General features: G+C 51.7%; 1 protein-coding gene across 3 annotated transcripts; it reads left to right on the top strand.

Annotated features, from left to right (window-relative positions):
* The first annotated feature begins 10082 nt into the window (after positions 1 to 10082).
* Positions 10083 to 16715, top strand: CHST7 (carbohydrate sulfotransferase 7). Of its 3 annotated transcripts, XR_006164938.1 has the most exons (3): positions 10083 to 11594; positions 12566 to 14307; positions 14492 to 14573. XR_006164938.1 is itself a non-coding variant. In XM_042788652.1 (2 exons), exons 1-2 carry the CDS (start codon positions 10174 to 10176, stop codon positions 12660 to 12662), a joined length of 1518 nt encoding a protein of 505 aa, XP_042644586.1. In that variant the 5' UTR covers positions 10083 to 10173; the 3' UTR covers positions 12663 to 16715. The 3 variants fall into 3 exon arrangements, 2 of the variants coding, with proteins under 2 accessions (XP_042644586.1, XP_042644587.1); XM_042788652.1 differs by having other exon boundaries at positions 12566 to 16715; XM_042788653.1 differs by lacking the exon at positions 12566 to 14307 and having other exon boundaries at positions 14492 to 16715.
* The last annotated feature ends 1968 nt before the right edge of the window (positions 16716 to 18683 follow it).

Genomic DNA, 18683 nt, shown 5'->3' on the forward strand with positions numbered 1-18683 from the left:
GCACACCCCTCAAAGTGACTCTTGGCAGAAATGAAAGGCAAGAGTGCAGAAAGTTATCAATTACTAAGTGCCGGGACCTCTGAGGAGTGCCAGGCACCGCTGTCCCTGCCCAGCCCACCCCGGGGCCCCCCACCCTGCCCACAGCCCAGGACTCCATTTCAGCCCAGCTCACGGCCATCGGTCAGGAAAGGTTCAGATCAAAGTTACCTTGCTTGAGGAAACTTAACTTCATCAGAACTCTGATGGAGGCAGCTGTGGCAACAATTTCAAATACTTAAGATATTAGAAAATATAGCAATTTTTTCTGTTTGCTTTCCCAGTAGTCTTGCAGTGTTTACAGGGGGTGTTTCCCAACAGCATGTTGAAGGGGAAATCACACAAAAAATTCTCCAAAGAAGTAAAACCACAAAGTACAGCAATTTGTCAAAACAAGATGTAAAATAGGGGCTTCCTTCCATTTCGCCCCAGTATCGAAACAAATGTGAGCAGCTCCCTGCAGCTCCTGCCTGGGCTGCTGGCTGCTCCAGGCTGGGGTGGGCCAATGCTCTTCCCTGGAGGTCGGGCAACCAGACCACCCAGCAAGAGGAAAACCAGAAAAAGCCCGTAGGTAAGAGGAATGAAAACACTGGAGGAAGGACAAAAGGAAAACCAACCAGGAAACAAAATACAGCAAAGGAGACTACAATAAAGTTTCCCGAAAGCAGAGCAGAGGTATAGGGAGCTCAAACACATACTGAGCTCAAACACATACTCCAGTCTCGGCGGAGGAACCCGATTTGACCCATTCAGTCCTACCGCGTGTAGTGCCTACGTGCTCTTCTCCATACAACCAAGTCCAACAGCTAATAAACTACGTGAGAAGCCTGCCTGGACAAAGGATAATTCCAGAAGGTGCTGAGGTCTGGTTTTCCCAGAACATTTCTATAGTCTGCTCGAAGGCAATAGGCAGAATGGGCAAGAATTTCTTCTGGGTGGAAGATGTGAGGAGTACTGCAGAAACTGTGCTGAGATCAGCCTGAAGCTCTCAGGCTGCATTTAAATACTGTTTGAGCTGCATGGTTCAAATTAATTTGCACAGCAGCTCTGCAATTGCAGGTAACTTTTTGGTTTTGTCCTGATTTCGGCTGGGAGGGAGTTCATTTTCTTCCTGCTAGCTGGTATAGTGTTGTGTTTGGGATTTAGTATGAGAATAATGTTGATAACACACCGATGTTACTAGTTGTTGCTAAGTAGTGTTTATACTAAGTCAAGGCCTTGTCAGCTTCTCAGGCCATGACAGCAAAAAGGCTGGAGGTACACAAGAAGCTGGGAGGGGACACAGCCAGGACAGCTGACCCAAACTGGCCAAAGGAATATTCCGTACCATATGGCATCATTCCCAGTGTATAAATTGGGAGGAGTTGGCTGGGAGGGGTGGCTCGCTGCCTGGGGACTGGCTGGGCACTGGCCAGCAGGTAGTGAGCAGCAGCACCATGCATCACTTGTCTTTGGGGGGGTTCATTTCATTCTCTTTTTGTTATCTTCCTCTTCATTACTATATTATTAGTATTACTATTATATTTTAGTTCAACTATTAAACTGTTCTTATCTCAACCTACAAGTTTCACTTTTTTTGGTTCCTTTCCAATTCTCCTCCCCATCCCACCGGGGGGAGGAGTGAGCCAGCGGCTTCGTGGGGCTTAGTTGCCAGCTGGGGTTAAACCACGACAGTTGTCCAGCTCGAACATTAGTTATCTTTCACCTGTAAATCAGCCGCTATATCCTGCACTGACCCTTCTACTGTGTGGTTTTCTTCTGCTCACCCACTTGTTTAATGAAACGGGTTTCTGTTCATTTTTCTAACAGGTACTGTAAGAGTGAAGCTACTGTGAGAGCAGAAGAGCGGATGATTTCTGTGCCAAAGCTTTCATAATTTTTGTGAGACAGTTTTCACAGCCTTAAAACTGCATGAAATTGTCTACGTAGCTAAATCAGCAAAGAGCCATACCAAAAACTTCCCCAGAGCAAATGTAAGCAGTCCCCCCTTTCACAGAAAACTCGCGTCAGCATTTTATCCCAATCGCTTTTTTTAATGCCAGGGCGCTGGCACCGCATGCATCCTTTCCTTCTTCCTCCCACCTAAGCTGGGTAGCAGACAGGTAGCAGACCCCCGTCCTGGCTCTGCAGCGCTGAGAACCAAATCTCTCTTACCTCTGACAACCACAGCCTTGACAGGGTGAGGCGGAGTAAAATACCGGCGGTAGCCGACGCCGCACGCCAGCGCTGTTGTCTCCGTTTGTCACAGGGATTCTCAGACACGCGTGAGCCTGCACACGCGTGGGGGTCCCCCCGGGAAGTTTTCTGTGGGCCTCACAGGCGAACGTTGCTTCCAGTTCTTAGTATAATAAACTACGTGTAGTCAAAGTTTATTTTAAACCTTAAGCATCAAGATTTCCTTTTAAAAACTACTGATATTTATGATCAGCTCAGCTGGGCTCAGCTTCGGCTGGACATGCCTGTACTCACAAAGACCTCTGTTTAGGAGCTATGAAATGAAGTGGTGGCACTGGAAACTGAAGCAGGGTTGTCCTGCAGAGCCGGAGGATGTGTGGTTAGCCAGTGCGTGCAGGCTCTCTCTTGACAGAGGTTACAGCCAAACCAAAAGGGTTTTCATGTAGTGTTTTAAGCATATTGAAGGATCACTAAATAAATGGTGTGTTGCAGCCACGTAGTTACGATATGATCCCTTCGGTTAGGTTTTGTAAAGCTTGTAGGGAATGCCCAAAGCAAGTCACTACAACCAACTTTTAAATCTATTGCATTCATTAGACAGCCAGAAAAAAATAAATTATGGCCTACTGACTACCATTAAAGTTGGGAAACCCCAACTAACACCGTTAACAAACCCAGAAAGACTTCCTCATTAATAGCCAGTAGTGACAGCCAGGGAGCTAAACTGGTTCCCAGAGGTTCCAGGAACCCAGGAGTTTCCCAGAATCACTACCCTTTTTGCCCACTAACATTTTCCGCATAAAAGTTAGAGCATTTGGCAGAAGCATATACAAGAATAAATTCAAGTGAGTTATACCTTCTGGCATTTGTCTTTCTCCCATACAGGCACAGTAATGTCTGCTGAAAATCATTTGCATCAGAAATTCTGAATTTACAAAATGATCTTTAGAAAACTTGATGGGACAAATTTATAAAGTAGGTGCAGTCATTGAGCCCTCAGCATTTTCATTTGCACATGCCAGTACAGATTTGCACATAGGACTGAAATGAATGAAAAGGCAGATAGAGTCTCAGTCTAAAAATTACATTCTGTGCATGAAAGTGTTGCCTTATGAAGGCACAGGAGAGCTGCAAGTGTTTTGTTACAAATGGCTGTCAGAGGGGGGGCTTTGGGGAAAAAAATAATCCCCAGTTAAAAATAGGTCTCAAATTTTCTAGTTCATTTCTCCGCTTGACTGAACTGTAAAAGATTTTGTTCCCTAATTATACCAACACAATGGCTTAACTTGTTGAGTTGCAAAAGCTTGCTGTTATTCTTAATCAGCATCTCTAATTCAGCAATAGTGAGTCTGTGACAATGAGAGAAAACAGAAAAAGATTCACGATTTCTGACACTACAAATAATTATTTCCCACGCATTTTAGTGTCGAGGCATTTCTTGTGTTTGAAGCTGTGAGACCCCAAACACATTACCATCAGAATAATTCCTCTTCGGCAGCTACTGTAAACGGCCAGGCAGTGGGAGGCTGGACGGACGTGCTGGCTATTCACGTAGCCTAAGCCCATTTCTGGGTTGTGAGATGACTGTCTCACTGCTAATGGGATAACAGAGCACACTCTGCAGGGGAAAGGCTTAAAGACTTCAGATTAGAGTCATCAGCATAACTGAGAAATAGTCAAGTTACATTAGCACTGAGTTAGATTGCAGAATAGATGTTTTCTTCTTTCATTGTTACCAATTTATCTGAATTTGCACTGTTATAACAATAGGTTTTTCCTTCTGAACTTCCTCTTGAGCCTCAGCAAATTCATCGATGTGCTTTCCTCTGCCTTCCACCTCCTGCATTTCTTACTGCATTTCCTAGTAGCATTTTCTATCACGTTCAGTGAGGGCATTCTCATCATCCTTCTATGACGGGGTTACAGTGTTGGTGGTTAAGGGAAGAGCGACTGATGTCACCTACCTGGACTTGTGCAAAGCATTTGACACTGTCCCGCACAACATCCTCGTCTCTAAATTGGAGAGATGTAGAACTGATGGATGGACCGCGTGGTGGGTAAGGAATGAGCTGCATGGTCGCTCTCAGAGAGTTGCAGTCAGCGGCTCAATGTCCAAGTGGGGAGGGAGCAGTGACGACTGGTGTTCCTCAGGGACTGGTGCTGTTTAACATCTTTGTGGGAGACATGGACGGTGGGACTGAGAGCGTCCTCAGCAAGTTTTCTGGCAACACCGAGCTGTGTGGTGCGGTCGACACGCTGGAGGGCAGGGATGGCATCCAGAGGGACCTTGACTGGCTGGAGAGGTGGGACCGTGAAAACTTCATGAAGTTCAACAAGACCAAGTGCAAGGCTCTGCACGTGGGTCGGGGCAATCCTGAGCACAAATCCAGGCTGGGCAATGAGGGGATTGAGAGCAGCCCTGCAGAGAAGGACTGGGGGAACTAGTGGATGGAAAACTGACTGTGAGCCAGCAATGTGAGCTCACAGCCCAGAACCCACCCGTGCCCTGGGCTGCAGCAAGAGAAGTGTGGCCAGCAGGGCCGGGGGGGGGGCGGATTCTGCCCCTCTGCTCTGCTCTGGTAAAACCCCACCTGGAGTCCTGTGTCCAGCTCTGAGGTCCTCAGTATAAGAAGGACACGGAGCTGCTCGAGCGGGGCCAGAGGAGGCCACGGAGATGCTGGGGGGGCTGGAGCAGCTCCCCTGGGGGGCCGGGCTGAGAGAGTTGGGGGGGTTCAGCCTGGAGAAGAGAAGGCTCCGGGGAGCCCTTCGAGCGGCCTCCCAGGGCTTAAAGGGGGGACAGGGGAGGGGGGGAGGGACTCTGGATCGGGGGGGTGGGGGTAGGATGAGGGGTAACAATTTTAAATGGAAAGAGGGTACATTCAGATTAGATATAAGGATGAAATTGTTCCCTGTGGGGGGGGTGAGGCGCTGGCCCCGGGTGCCCAGAGCAGCTGTGGGTTCCCCCTCCCTGGAAGGGTTCAAGGCCAGGTTGGACAGGGCTGGGAGCCCCCTGGGCTGGGGGAAGGGGGCCCTGCCCGGGGCAGGGGGGTTGGGACTAGATTATCTTTAAGGTCCCTTCCAACCCAAACCAGTCTGTGATTCTATGGTTCTATGACTCTTTTCTGAGAGGAAGTTAGAGGTGCTCAGAAGATCACTGATCATGTAACAAGGACCATCACAAGATCACTGATGACATAAAAGGGACCATGATTTCAATTTATAAAAACTCCTGCTTTCGTTTTTGTTTGTTTGTTTGTTTGTTTGTTTGTCTGGGGGCTTTTTTTGTCATTTCAGTACCCAGCTCCCACATTCTTGGAAAAGCCTCCTCTTGGAAAATCAGAAGTGGAACCAAAATGTACGCGCTTCTCTCAGCCAGAGAAGAGCTCCCCTAGCTGGGTACCTGTCAGGCTGCTGCAGCCGGTTCAGTGACACTGGACTGGGCTATCAAGCCTCCCTTAGCCCAAAATCAGGGCGCAGGGCTGGTTTTGGCTTCATCTGAATACTTCCCCAGCTCACGCTCTGGGCCTGGCTCTTACGTGGGGCAGGGCAGAGCAGCAGCACGCCTGACTTTAGAGTTAACTTTACCAGTTCTCGGTTAGGAGCAACTGGAGAAATTTGGGAGAGAGAGGTGAGGAACACGCCTCCTCCCTTCCAACTCCACACAGTCCCCAGTCTCAACCGCCAGCTGCCCGCAGTCTGGAGGGGCACCGAGGGGTCCTGCACCCTGCCGCTGCCCCCGCTCTTCTGCAGAGAGCCACTGGGTGGTACGACTAATTGGTTATATTAACCAAAACCTGAAGCTGTACACCCGGTTTCTCTCAAACCAAGCCACAGACTCAGAGGTCTGAACTTGTTTATCTAGCAGAAGGAGTACACAGACCAAGACAGTCGTGAACATCAGTTTTCCCGCCCCATTTCCTCGCCATTCTTGCAGGTACTGAAGAGTGATCTCAGAGGTATGTGCTGAGAGCAGAATTACCCCCTTCTGCTTCGCATCTGAAGCCCCTTCCACTCGGCCGATGACCAGCCCCTGAGTTAGAAGTCTCCTCCCCTTTTGTCTGACTTTCCACTTTCTTCAGATCCTCTAAATTTCCACCAAGTCTCTCAAAACTTAACGTGACATTTCTGACCTTTTGCAGGCCCCCAATCTCTGTTCCACTTCGGGGGAAACCACTGCGAAAAATCCCTTCTGCGTCAGCCACCGCGCCGGGACCAGCTTCTCCATCCTGCTATTCTCAACATGTCCCTTCTGAAATGTGAGCTACTAAGACTGGTCTCACATGTGAAACATATGGTATTGCACGTCGTCGAAACATCTGATGACAAGGCAGCTTCAAAAATAAAAACATTGTCCTAGTTTGTCAGCTTCTTGAAGCTTTCTAAGCTGCCATTAACCACAGACTTCCTTTTGGCTGAAGCCTGTGAGTGACAATATGTGCAAGCAGAGCGCTCATTAGAAGCCAGGATGTTTGAGGGCAGTACTCCCTGTGCAAAGCATATTTAATTTTATCAGCTAATCAAGCTATTTTTAATCACAAAGCGCTCTTTGAAAATGACAAGAGCATGCGAGAGCTGAAAAAGGGCTAGATGTAGAGGCAACTATTTCTATTTTGAAACCTCTGCTGAGAAGATGAAAATGATTCTGAGGCTCAAACACGGCGTTCCAGCATTTACTGTCTCTCTTGACAGTAGAAGTACCGTGGGAGACGGAAGAGCAAAAATTAAGTTAGAGAGATAATACACAGGAAGCCAGTGTTATGTTAGATTAAAAACAGCCAGTGCTTTCAGTGACAAGCTTGGAAACTAGAAAGGAAATACTGCTACACTAAACCATGCAGAACACGTTATGCCTATATTCTTTTTTCCCACCCTTTCTAAAATAACATAAAGCACTGAATTAGCACCAAGAAATGGCAGGAACTAGGTGCCAAATGGGCAGGCCGCTTTGCAGATCAGTGAAGAAGAACCTGGCGGCCTCGCTTGGGTACTGAACCGTCCTGCTCTCAGAAGGAGATGCGGGAGATCATCTGCAAACGGTGCCTTTATGATTCACAGGCAAAGCCTAAATGGGGGAAAAATCATCCCCGTTATCTGTGCTGAGGAGAGAACAAATGAACACGGAACTGAAACGCGAGAAAAGCCAAAGCCCATCCCTGCCCAGCTCCAATTCAGAGCAGCAATCGGCTCCCCAGCGCTGGAACGGGGTGCTTCACGTGGCCCCTCAGGAAGGCTGGAGCTCGGCGATTTCAAGCCCAGCTCAGGCACCTGCTGGGTGGCAGAATGAATATTGGCTCTGCTGGAATCTCCCCACGCCAAAAAAGCCCTAACCCAAAACAGCCGAAGCAAACGCACACAGGCTAATCCTCTTTCAGTAGAGCAACCGACGTGAAGGTGCAGAACAAAACACTCACTGTGATCCTTCTTTGTTTCTTTTGAATTATTTTGATTCTTTTAAGAACTGACTGTGTTTTTATCTTAGTAAGGATGTAGCCTGTGGTAAAGCGATTTGCATCTTGCGCTTTTTCCAGAACAGTTGCCACAGAAGCTTGTAACTCTGTTGTCTGAAAAAAATCAGCGTAATACGTACGTAGGTTTATTCCTATGGTTTCTCATTTGTCTGCAGGCCGTCTTGCTCTGTGACTTGTTTCATTCTTTTCAAGACAGCTTTACTTCAGTTAGGCAGTTTTAAGACCTTGATTTTAGCTTTTAGACAAGTATGTGCCACAGAAACCAATGCAAAACTAGTTGCAGGTAACAAATATTGGACCGTGGCTCCTTTGTCAGCGATGGTGCTGATGCTACTGCCAGCTCAGTATTTTGTCTTACAAAGGGGAAACCCCCGCAGCTGAGATGCCCACTTTCATCTGCACTTCTCAGGATCCCGTCTTGGTAAGTTTTCCAAAATTACCATTTTGCATGATGCCACAGAAGTCAACTACACTGGAGATACCTCTCGAGACACTAGAGAGGCGTGTTCTTCAGACAGGGGAAGGGAAGGGTTTTGGCAAGTGTGTTTTTATTCTGTTGTCCTCGTTTAGGTGCTTGAGGGTCTGGATGAAATCCTGGCCTTTACAAGGTCAGAGCTGAAACTCATACTGGCCTACCTTGCTGTTTAAAAAAGCCTAAAGCCACAATGAATATAAGCAGTGAAATGTATGTTGGGGCAGAATTTCCTTTCCAATGCCATAATTCCTACATTTTTCTACTCAAGAGCCTACAAGCCTTGTTTGGCGCTGTCTACTCACTCAGCACTCCATAAACTGCAGGAAGCCCAGTCTTTAACACTTACTTAACGGAGGTCAAGTAAAGTGTTAGCAGGCAGGCTGCTGGCTCGCCACCTGGACAGAAGAGAAGCATGCTTTTCCTCTCACACTGCTTTGTGCAAAATACGAGGGTATTTTGCCCGATAAATTCAAAATGAGATTATTCTGTCGCAGCTAGACATTCAGACTATGTGCAGCAGCTGCAGGCTCTGTATCTGGATGTCTATAGTAGAGAAGGAGCATTTTTAGAGCTTATGTAATTAGTGGGTCATTTCTGCGCCCTGTTGTGATATCGTCGACGGAGGTTGTGCCATGGGCCTCACCACAGGTACACACACACGGCGCGGACTATTCTGGGAGCCAGAGCATCGCACAACGAGGGTGAAAATTGCGGTATCCTCACCGATTTTCACTCTGCACGCCCTACGTGAATATTAGCTGTGTTTTCCTGAGGATGCCATCCATCGGCTACAGGACAGGACAGGCAGCAGCCCCCGCCGCACAGTCAGCAGGCTGGGGACATCACTCTCCTGCCAGGCGGATGCCTCAACCTGGAATATCGGACCGCGGTCCATCGCTTTCTGTGAGCATCTTCCAAGGTCAGGCAGGGGCGGGGCTGGAGATTTTGAGACTAAACAATTGAATTTAAACACCCGAAGACAACCTCTTGTTGACTTTCCACCCCGCAAAATATTTGAGCTAACCTTGGATGTCTGAAAAACCTAGGATTCTAAGCGTGAGCCGGTAACGTTACGCTCCCACTGTGGCGGTTAATAAAGAGGAGGGTTATCAGAATGCTATCAGACATTCAAGACAGGTTGCTTGACCCTCTGTGGGTGCCCGTTTCTCCCTACGAACTGCGAAGGGTGAGCAGCTCAAGGCAGGCACGAAACTTTCCGATGCCTGACCTGGAGCAAGGAGTCCTGCAGGCGATGTCCGCATCCCGCCGGCGCACGCCCACGGGCAGAAGCGCGGCCGAGCGACCCCGCAGCTCTCTCCGGCGCCGAGCTGCAGGATCGCTGAAGCCCCGCTGCAGATTTTAAGAGCTGCCATCCGTCCCCAGAAACACATCTGCGCCTCTTTTCGTTACCGGAGCGTGTTCTTTCTCTGGAGATGGGGTAGCTCATCGGGCCCGAACGCTACGCGGTACCTGCGCTGGGTGACATCCCCCCCCCCCCCCCTCGGCGGTGCGCCCCTTTTCCCGGGCGGGGGTGACTCCCGACGTGCCGAGCCCGCCCCTCCGGCCCTGCCCGGGGGGGGGGGGGGGGGGAGAGGGAGGGATCGGGGGGGGGAGAGGGAGGGATCGGGGGGGGGGGGGAGAGGGAGGGATCGGGGGGGGGGGAGAGGGAGGGATCGGGGGGGGGGGGGGGGGGGAGGCCGGGCGACGGGCGGTCCGGAGCCCCGCGCAGCGGCGGGGGCAGGTGCGGGCGCTTCCGCGCCGCGCTGCGAGGAGGAGGAGGAGGAGGAGGAGGAGGAGGAGGAAGAGGAGGAGGAGGCGGTGAGGGCGGGCAGCGGGGCCGGCGGTCCCCGAGCCCGGCCGGCGTGCCCGTGGGCGTGCTCCCCGGCGGGGAGGGCCGCCGGCAGCCCACACCCCCCCCCCCCCCCCGCCGCTAACTTTGCCTCTTCGGCAGAGAGAGGGCTCGGCGGAGCCCCGGCGGTCGGGAGCCGGGCCCCCCCCCCCCCCCCCTCCCCACCCGCGATGAAGAGCCGCCGGCGGTGGCGGTGGAGGGGGGAGCACCGCCGGTTCGCCGCGGTGCTGGTGCTGTACACGCTGGTGCTGCTGCTGCTGGTGCCCTACGCGCTGGACTACGGGGCCCGGCGGGGGAGGGCGGACGAGGAGCCGCTGCTGCGGCGCTGCCCCAGCCTGGAGGAGGCCCTGAGCGAGTGGGGCTGGGAGCAGCGGCAACCGCCGCTGGACGAGGAAGAGGACGAGGAGGAGGAGGAGGAGGAGGAGGAGGAAGGGCGGGGGGGGGAGGGCGGCGCGGCGGGTAACGGCAGCGCGGCGGCGGGGAAGCGGCACATCTACCTGCACGCTACCTGGCGCACGGGCTCCTCCTTCCTGGGGGAGCTCTTCAACCAGCACCCCGACGTCTTCTACCTCTACGAGCCCATGTGGCACCTGTGGCAGGCCCTCTACCCGGGGGACGCGCTGAGCCTGCAAGGCGCCCTCCGCGACATGCTGCGCGCCCTCTTCCGATGCGACTTCTCCGTCCTGCGCCTCTACGCCGCCCCGCCCGGCCCCCGCGACCCGCTGGCCGCCGGCCCCCCCCCCGCCAACCTCACCACCGCCGGCATCTTCGGCTGGCGAACCAACAAGGTGATCTGCTCGCCGCCGCTCTGCCCCGCCGGCCCCCGGCCCCGCGGGGAGATCGGCCTCGTCGACGGCGCCGCCTGCGAGGAGACGTGCCCGCCGCGGGCGCTGCGGGAGCTGGAGGCCGAGTGCCGCAAGTACCCGGTGGTGGTCATCAAGGACGTGCGGCTGCTGGAGCTGGGCGCCCTGCTGCCGCTGCTGCGGGAACCCGGCCTCAACCTGCGGGTCGTGCAGCTCTTCCGCGACCCCCGCGCCGTCCACAACTCCCGCCTGAAGGCGCGGCAGGCGCTGCTGCGGGAGAGCATCCAGGTCCTGCGCAGCCGGCACCGAGCCGAGCCCCGGGGGGCGCCCCGCCAGCCGCAGCTCCTGCTGCCGCCCGGGCTGCTGGGCGGGCGGGCTGCCCCCCCGCAGCACCGAGCCGAGTTTTTCCTCGGCGGCGCCCTGGAGGTGATCTGCCAGGCCTGGCTCCGCGACCTGCTGCTGGCCGGCCGCGCCCCGCCTTGGCTCCGCCGCCGCTACACGCAGCTCCGCTACGAGGACCTGGTGCGGGAACCCCGCGCCCAGCTCCGCCGTTTGCTGCGCTTCGCCGGGCTGCCGGTGCCCCCCGCCCTGGAGGCCTTCGTGCTCAACATGACCCGCGGCACCGCCTACTCCTCCGACCGGCCCTTCCTCATCTCCGCCCGCGACGCGCGGGAGGCCATCCACGCGTGGCGGGAGCGCCTCAGCCGCCAGCAAGTGCGGCAAGTGGAAGCCGCCTGCGGCGAGGCCATGAGCCTGCTCGCCTACCCCCTCAGCGGCGGCGACGCCCGGTAGTGCCCCCCCCACACCCCCCCCCCACACACACACCCCCCCCCGGGGCTCCCGGAGCGGCCCCGGCGGCCGCCAACCCGCCCGGTCTCGCGTGGGGGGCAGCACCTCGGGGACCCGCCCGCCCCGCCGCCGCCGGGCTCCGCGGGGCTGCGCTCCGCGTGGGGGGGGGGGTGGGGGGGGGGGGTGGGTGGTGTGTGTGGGGGTACCCGCGAGTTTTTTTTTTTTACCTCGACGGGTTTAGGGAAGAGCTGCCCTTGCTCGGAGCCCTTGTAACGTGGGACCGCGACGGCGGGCACACGCGCGGGTGTGGCGTCCGTCCGTGGCGTCGTGCCCCCTTCCCCCCCCCCCACCTCCCCCCCCCCCAAAAAAAAAAAAAAACCAAACCCACTTTAAAAACCACTTAAAAATCTCCCCGGGTGAAGGCGCTCGGCGGGGAACTAGAGGGCTCGGAAGGTGTTGCCGAGGGAGCGTCGCCGTCCCCCGGCGCTGAGGAACGCGGCCCCGGGGGGCTGGGGGTACCGGGGGGGGGCTGGGGGTACCGGGGGGGGGGGCTGGGGGTACCGGGGGGGGCTGGGGGTACCGGGGGGGACTGGGGGTACCGGGGGGGGCTGGGGGTACCGGGGGGGGACTGGGGGTACCGGGGGGGGGGGGGCTGGGGGTACCGGGGGGCTCGTCCCGCCCGCTCCCGGGCCGGTAGCGGGGCCGGGCGGGGGGTGGGGGGGGCAGCGGGGCAAGCGGTCACCCGCTTTCGGAGGTGTTTGTGGCAGAAATCGTTGCTTTTCTAAAGAAATGGGTAATGCTTTTTTTTTTTTTTTTTTTTTTAAGTAGGAAGAATTTTTTTAATCTCTTGATACAGTTAGGTGGTGATACTCGTGCGAGATGCAGGTGACTAACACGTTTCTTGGGGACGCGCGTAGGGGTGACTGTAACTGGAAGGTGAACACTCGGTATTTCCATTTTGTTTTCTCAGCCAGATGATGAGAGAATCACTTTTCTTCCCTCGCTTCCGGGCTGACACATTGTGCCGTGCACAGGGTCCTCCTGGTCACATCCCTTCCAAACAATAACATCCTCTCAGCTGGAAGCTCCTTGGACAAAAGCAAATGTTTCCTAAGAGGCTAAGAGAAATTAATCGCAAAATTCCCAAATAAAAGCTTGCATTAAAAAAAAAAAAAAAAAAAAAAAGAGAGAAAAAGAAAAACTTCAGTTTAATTTTGGATTTTAAAACGACATTTTTCTTGTAGATAGCCTGTAACTTGTATGACAAGGGTGTGCATATGTGTGTGTGCGTGCACCTGTGAGTACCTTTTTTTGTTTATTTCTTAATTTGGGGATAGAAGGTGCCACTGTAATTTAGGGATGCGGCATTGTAAATTCTAGGAGGCTGCTTCTGAGTCCATTATGGTCTGGCAGCATTTAAACAGCCCCACGAGGGTATCCAGGGTTATAGGGATGTTACATGCAGTCCTCAAATACAGACTGAGAACATGAACTTCAAATTGAGGATAATCCAGGATCAGGAAGAAAACAATATTTATATAAAGTGCTGGAAATAAAGGCTGTTCAAAGACTTTACGTTATCTTGGAGGAAACATTTGAATTGCATTGTAGGTTTTTGTGTTCTGAATATTGTGCTGTAAAACACGTCAGTGAGTTAGGACCTTCATTTATTTTAGCTCTTTTTCTTCCTTGACCATCCCACCTGAGAGTACATTGGCAGAAGAAACAGGTTTCTTTCATTATCTGACTAGAAAATGTAGTCATTTTCAAAAAAATGTTTTTGAGTAAATCTATCCATTTCACGGTGGCATGCTTCATACAGTTCTGCATCCTTCAGTTTCTGCTTGAGGTAAAGATTACAGGGGCTCGTTCTGTGCTGGAATAACCTTTCATGTTATCTAAGGGATGTTTCTGTATTCTCTCACAGGCACTGAGAGAGCAAAATTTGTCTCTGGGTGTTCTAGTGGTATTTAATAATGGTAATTGTATAGGTGGACAATATTTGTATTAACGCCATGATAACCTGTGTCGGGTAACCTATTCTGGAAAGCTTCTCTGGGATTACACGCAGCCTGGCTTGTACTGACAGGTTTGGGAGTGAAATGAGATTTTTCTTGCATGCCAAAAGACAATACGGTACTTATTTTCTTATGTCGGATGGGAGATTAAAATCCAGTATATCTTGTTGATTTGTTTTTAGCAAGTTGCAGTCACAGATTTGTACGGTGCAACTGTTAAGCTTTCGCTTCACCTCGACAGGGAATCTCATCTTGCTGTTTCAGGTGGTAAATGTATCTCATAAGAAGTTTTTAGAAATCCGTGCTTAGTTTCCCTTACACCGGTTCATCACGTTGAAGAAATAAGCGATGCCATCTAGCCTGACTTGATGCTTATAGATGGGAAGAAATCCACTACTTGCAAATTGTTTAGTATTTTCTGAGGCAGTTTCCATGTTTGATATACATGCATTTTCTGTATCAAGACTTGCTGCTCTTGTTCACTAACACAATTGCTCTTTGTTAGTGATTAATTCAATTTTTTTCTCACCCCAAGCTGTTCTTGGAGGGTTTTTTGTATATGGTGAAAAGGGCTCTGTTAGGCAAAGTGTACAGAATGCAGCAAGTGCAATTCGTGGATTGCAGTCAGGGCGCCTGAGATCATCAGAAGACTCTTCAAAACAATCTGCAGGGAACAGCCAAAGGCGAAAAAGGAGTAAGTAGCCCCGAGTGGGATCTTAGAGCAGGATGGGCAAGAGCATCTAGGACTGGAGGGCGGTGGCTCAGTGGCAGGTGTTGCAGCGTGTGCTCTTCAGTCACTAGAAAGCTTTCGAAAATTCCCCCGCCTAAGGAGAACAGCTAGGACTCACCAACAAATGCATCCCATTTTTCTCTTCGAGGTGTTTTGATGGTGTTGGAAAGCATCGTTCGGGATACATTTACAACATACACCTGTTGGCCTTGAAACTCATAACTTGAAGGGAAAAAAAAAATAAAAAGTACCGTCAAATATCAGCATTGGTACTTACCTGAAAAGACAGAATCAGGTCTGATTAGGATGACCAGCGTGGAGTTTCACTGGCAGAAGTCTCTGGAAGCAGGCAGAGCTTGCTGAAAGCTTGACACCCAGGTTAAACGGCATTTTGAGACCAGCTGGCCGTTTAGGGCTCGGTCACCAGCTTTTTTACTGTTACTGGGCTCAACGGAGACCTTGAAGTAAAGTCCCAGTTCTGTTATATGACGTAGAAAACCAAACAGTAACCACGTCTTTCAGAGCAGAGGATGGCACGATAAGCGGGGGAACAATAAACACATTTTATAGCCAAGCTGAACTTGGCAGGCGTAGAATCAGAGAGCGGGACTGAGCCACAGAGTTTTAGGAGTTCAGGCTGAGATTCGGGAAAAATACCTACTTGTGCTACATCACATATAATGAATTAACAACTTTAATATATTCAAAAGTCATAGTGGGATATGGGAATAAAACTGACAAATGCTCACAAGACTCACTTCTGTCATCTGTTTTTACTTAACTTGCGGTCGTCATGCGTCTGCCTTAAGGGAAGCAGAAACTTGAGTACTGTAATTGTACATAAAAGGCTGTGATATTTCCATGCCGGAATTGTTAATTGCTCTCTTACAACATTCTATCTGTATTTAAATTGTTGCTTTTGGGGAAACAACTGTGGTGACATACTTGTGAGAAACGCTGAAACTCCAGGGCCAAGAAATACCTACCCCCTGCTAAAAAAGTACACTTTAACTCCCTAGAACATTACTGACAGCGTCCGCGTAGATACCCACGGTATGGACTTGCATACTTCAGGTACAACAGAAATAGTTCAGTAGCTCCCTCATTTGCAGTATCTAACAAAACTGTTCAAACGGTCGTGGAGTTACTTCTTGAACAAGTTCAGTATCGCACGGGTCATTTCAGCACACCCCCCCTCCCGTCTGTGCTCCAAGCAAAGTTCCGAGTTTCCACATTAAGTTCTCGGTATCACCACTTGATGATAAAGAAAGAGTGCAGAGCTGCTGGGTTTATTATGGTCATGCAGCTGAACAGCATTCCAGTGAGGAACCGAGCTCCTGAAACACGAAGAGCCGGCGAGCCTGACGGCACGTTCTGTCCCTTTCTTGAACACGAAGAGTTGCCGCTGCGACCCCGATGGTGTCCGGAGGACGAGGGTGGTAAGAAGGTCGTTCCTCGGAGTCACCCTGCCAGCCGTGCAGCACCAGGACTACCTTGGGTGCTATTTTGCCATTCCGACTGAACTCGACGCAAGCCCTGCCACCGTGGAGAAGGAGGTGGGAAAGATCCGAATGTCAAAGCAAACCTTTGCACTAGCAGAGGCTTTCAGCACCTGGCTGGCTGTGCGCGTGTGAGCGAGGGGCCGGTTGTCCTTCCCTTGCCTGAGGTTTAAAGAGACGAATGTTAAATCCAAACTCGCTGAGGTGGTGGGTTTCAACGACTACGGGACCTGTTGCTTGTTGCTGAGGCGTGCCTCTGGCAGCCCCGGCTCTGGACAACGGGCTGGAAGCTGATGGACTTTTTAGTACTTGGAGTCTGTCTGGGTATCGAGTCCCGTGGAATTCTTGCTTTCCAGCACGGAGGCGTTCAGCTCTGCTGCTGACCTCCAGCACCTGCAGCGCCGTTCCGTGGTGTTGGTAGACGGGAATCGGGTCTTTCCCTCCCGCTTCCAAATTCGTTGCCCTGTTTCTAATTGTCCAACTTTGCCAAACTTCAGCTGTATGTAGGCTGAGACTTTCCATCTCGGGCTAAAGGTTTAAGCGTCTGGGGAGCTTCAGTCAGGACAGTGCATGTTCTTTGGAGCCCTGGGTCAGGATGTGGTGGTCTGTTGTCTATGTCCGAACGCTCTCGAAGACGCTTCTTTGAAATTGTCACTTCAGTGCTTTGGGACAGGAACTCCAGTTCAGGTAGAGGAAATGACCTCTGTGTAGAGGATGCCCCCTGTGTTTTGTTTTTACCTCTGCCTCCTAATTTGACCAAGTATATAGTAACGTTTGTAAAAAATGGCTAGCATGTGCTCAGTAAAAGTGGTTTCGGTATGTGTGTATATCTTCGTTTTATACCAAATAAAATCTGCATTGGTTTTATCTCCAGTGAGCGTGCTCAAACCTCTTTCTTTCCCATAGAAAAGCCCGGTGTGGTAGAAGGCATGTGGCAGTGGGAGTCAAAGCCACGTAGCTGCGGCGCTGGGGCTGAGCAGGGAGGAATCTGCCCTTCCCGCCCTCCCACTGGTCCCTTCTCCTCTAGCACCTCTTCCCCCGTTGCTGGTAGTACTGAGGAAGACTCCCAAATCCAGCGTGTGGCTTCCCAGCGCTTAATAATGCAAGGGGCTATAGGTGAGAGGGAGAAGATGTTGGCAGATGGAGTAAACATGAGGGGGAAGGGGAAGAGAATTGCCTTTGAGTTGTAGAGAGCAGGATTTGTTAGTCAGAGGGCTTGGGTGTGAGAGGGATGAGGGACTGGGATTTGATGAGGAGGGGCAGCTGGTTTAACGGGAAAAGGCAGCTGTGAGCATGTGGGAGGGAAGGAAGGGACGTGGAGAGCACCAAGCTGGGAGGAGATGTAGGGACCAAGATGTGGGCTGCAGTGAGGTGCTGGGAATTGCCCCGCGAGCGTGGTTTGGAGGGGACGGAGAGGGAGAGAGAGCTTAGGGGGATGGAGAGCAGAACGAGGCGAAATCCGAATTGCAGAGGGAAAACTGGTAGCTCAGCCAAGTCAGGTTTTCCCACATCTCTGTTCAAACAGCCTTGCAGACAACTGGAGGTGGACCAGCCCCTCCGGTGGAGTGCTGGTCCACAGGGCAACAGCGACTTGCCTTCTGCTACTCCTTTCTCAGCCCATACAAATGCATCTCTCCTGCAAACCAGACTCCTCCTCCTTCTCTTCTCTCTCTTCTTCTCTTCTCTTCTCTTCTCTTCTCTTCTCTTCTCTTCTCTTCTCTTCTCTTCTCTTCTCTTCTCTTCTCTTCTCTTCTCTTCTCTTCTCTTCTCTTCTCTTCTCTTCTCTTCTCTTCTCTTCTCTTCTCTTCTCTTCTCTTCTCTTCTCTTCTCTTCTCTTCTCTTCTCTTCTCTTCTCTTCTCTTCTCTTCTCTTCTCTTCTCTTCTCTTCTCTTCTCTTCTCTTCTCTTCTCTTCTCTTCTCTTCTCTTCTCTTCTCTTCTCTTCTCTTCTCTTCTCTTCTCTCCTCTCCTCTCCTCTCCTCTCCTCTCCTCTCCTCTCCTCTCCTCTCCTCTCCTCTCCTCTCCTCTCCTCTCCTCTCCTCTCCTCTTCTCTTCTCTTCTCTTCTCTTCTCTTCTTTTTTCTCTTCTCTCTTCTCTTCTCTTCTCTTCTCTTCTCTTCTCTTCTCTTCTCTTCTCTTCTCTTCTCTTCTCTTCTCTTCTCTTCTCTTCTCTTCTCTTCTCTTCTCTTCTCTTCTCTTCTCTTCTCTTCTCTCCTCTCCTCTCCTCTCCTCTCCTCTCCTCTCCTCTCCTCTCCTCTCCTCTCCTCTCCTCTCCTCTCCTCTCCTCTCCTCTCCTCTCCTCTCCTCTCCTCTCCTCTCCTCTCCTCTCCTCTCCTCTCCTCTTCTCTTCTCTTCTCTTCTCTTCTCTTCTTTTTTCTCTTCTCTCTTCTCTTCTCTTCTCTTCTCTTCTCTTCTCTTCTCTTCTCTTCTCTCCTCTCCTCTCCTCTCCTCTCCTCTCCTCTCCTCTCCTCTCCTCTCCTCTCCTCTCCTCTCCTCTCCTCTCCTCTCCTCTCCTCTCCTCTCCTCTCCTCTCCTCTCCTCTCCTCTCCTCTCCTCTCCTCTCCTCTCCTCTCCTCTCCTCTCCTCTCCTCTCCTCTCCTCTCCTCTCCTCTCCTCTCCTCTCTCCTCTCCTCTCCTCTCCTCTCCTCTCCTCTCCTCTCCTCTCCTCTTCTCTTCTCTTCTTTTTTCTCTTCTCTCTTCTCTTCTCTTCTCTTCTCTTCTCTTCTCTTCTCTTCTCTTCTCTTCTCTTCTCTTCTCTTCTCTTCTCTTCTCTTCTCTTCTCTTCTCTTCTCTTCTCTTCTCTTCTCTTCTCTTCTCTTCTCTTCTCTTCTCTTCTCTTCTCTT

The sequence above is a fragment of the Tyto alba genome, unplaced genomic scaffold (genome assembly GCF_018691265.1).
Source record: "Tyto alba isolate M040663 unplaced genomic scaffold, T.alba_DEE_v4.0 Super-Scaffold_14, whole genome shotgun sequence".
Taxonomy (NCBI): Eukaryota; Metazoa; Chordata; class Aves; order Strigiformes; family Tytonidae; genus Tyto; species Tyto alba.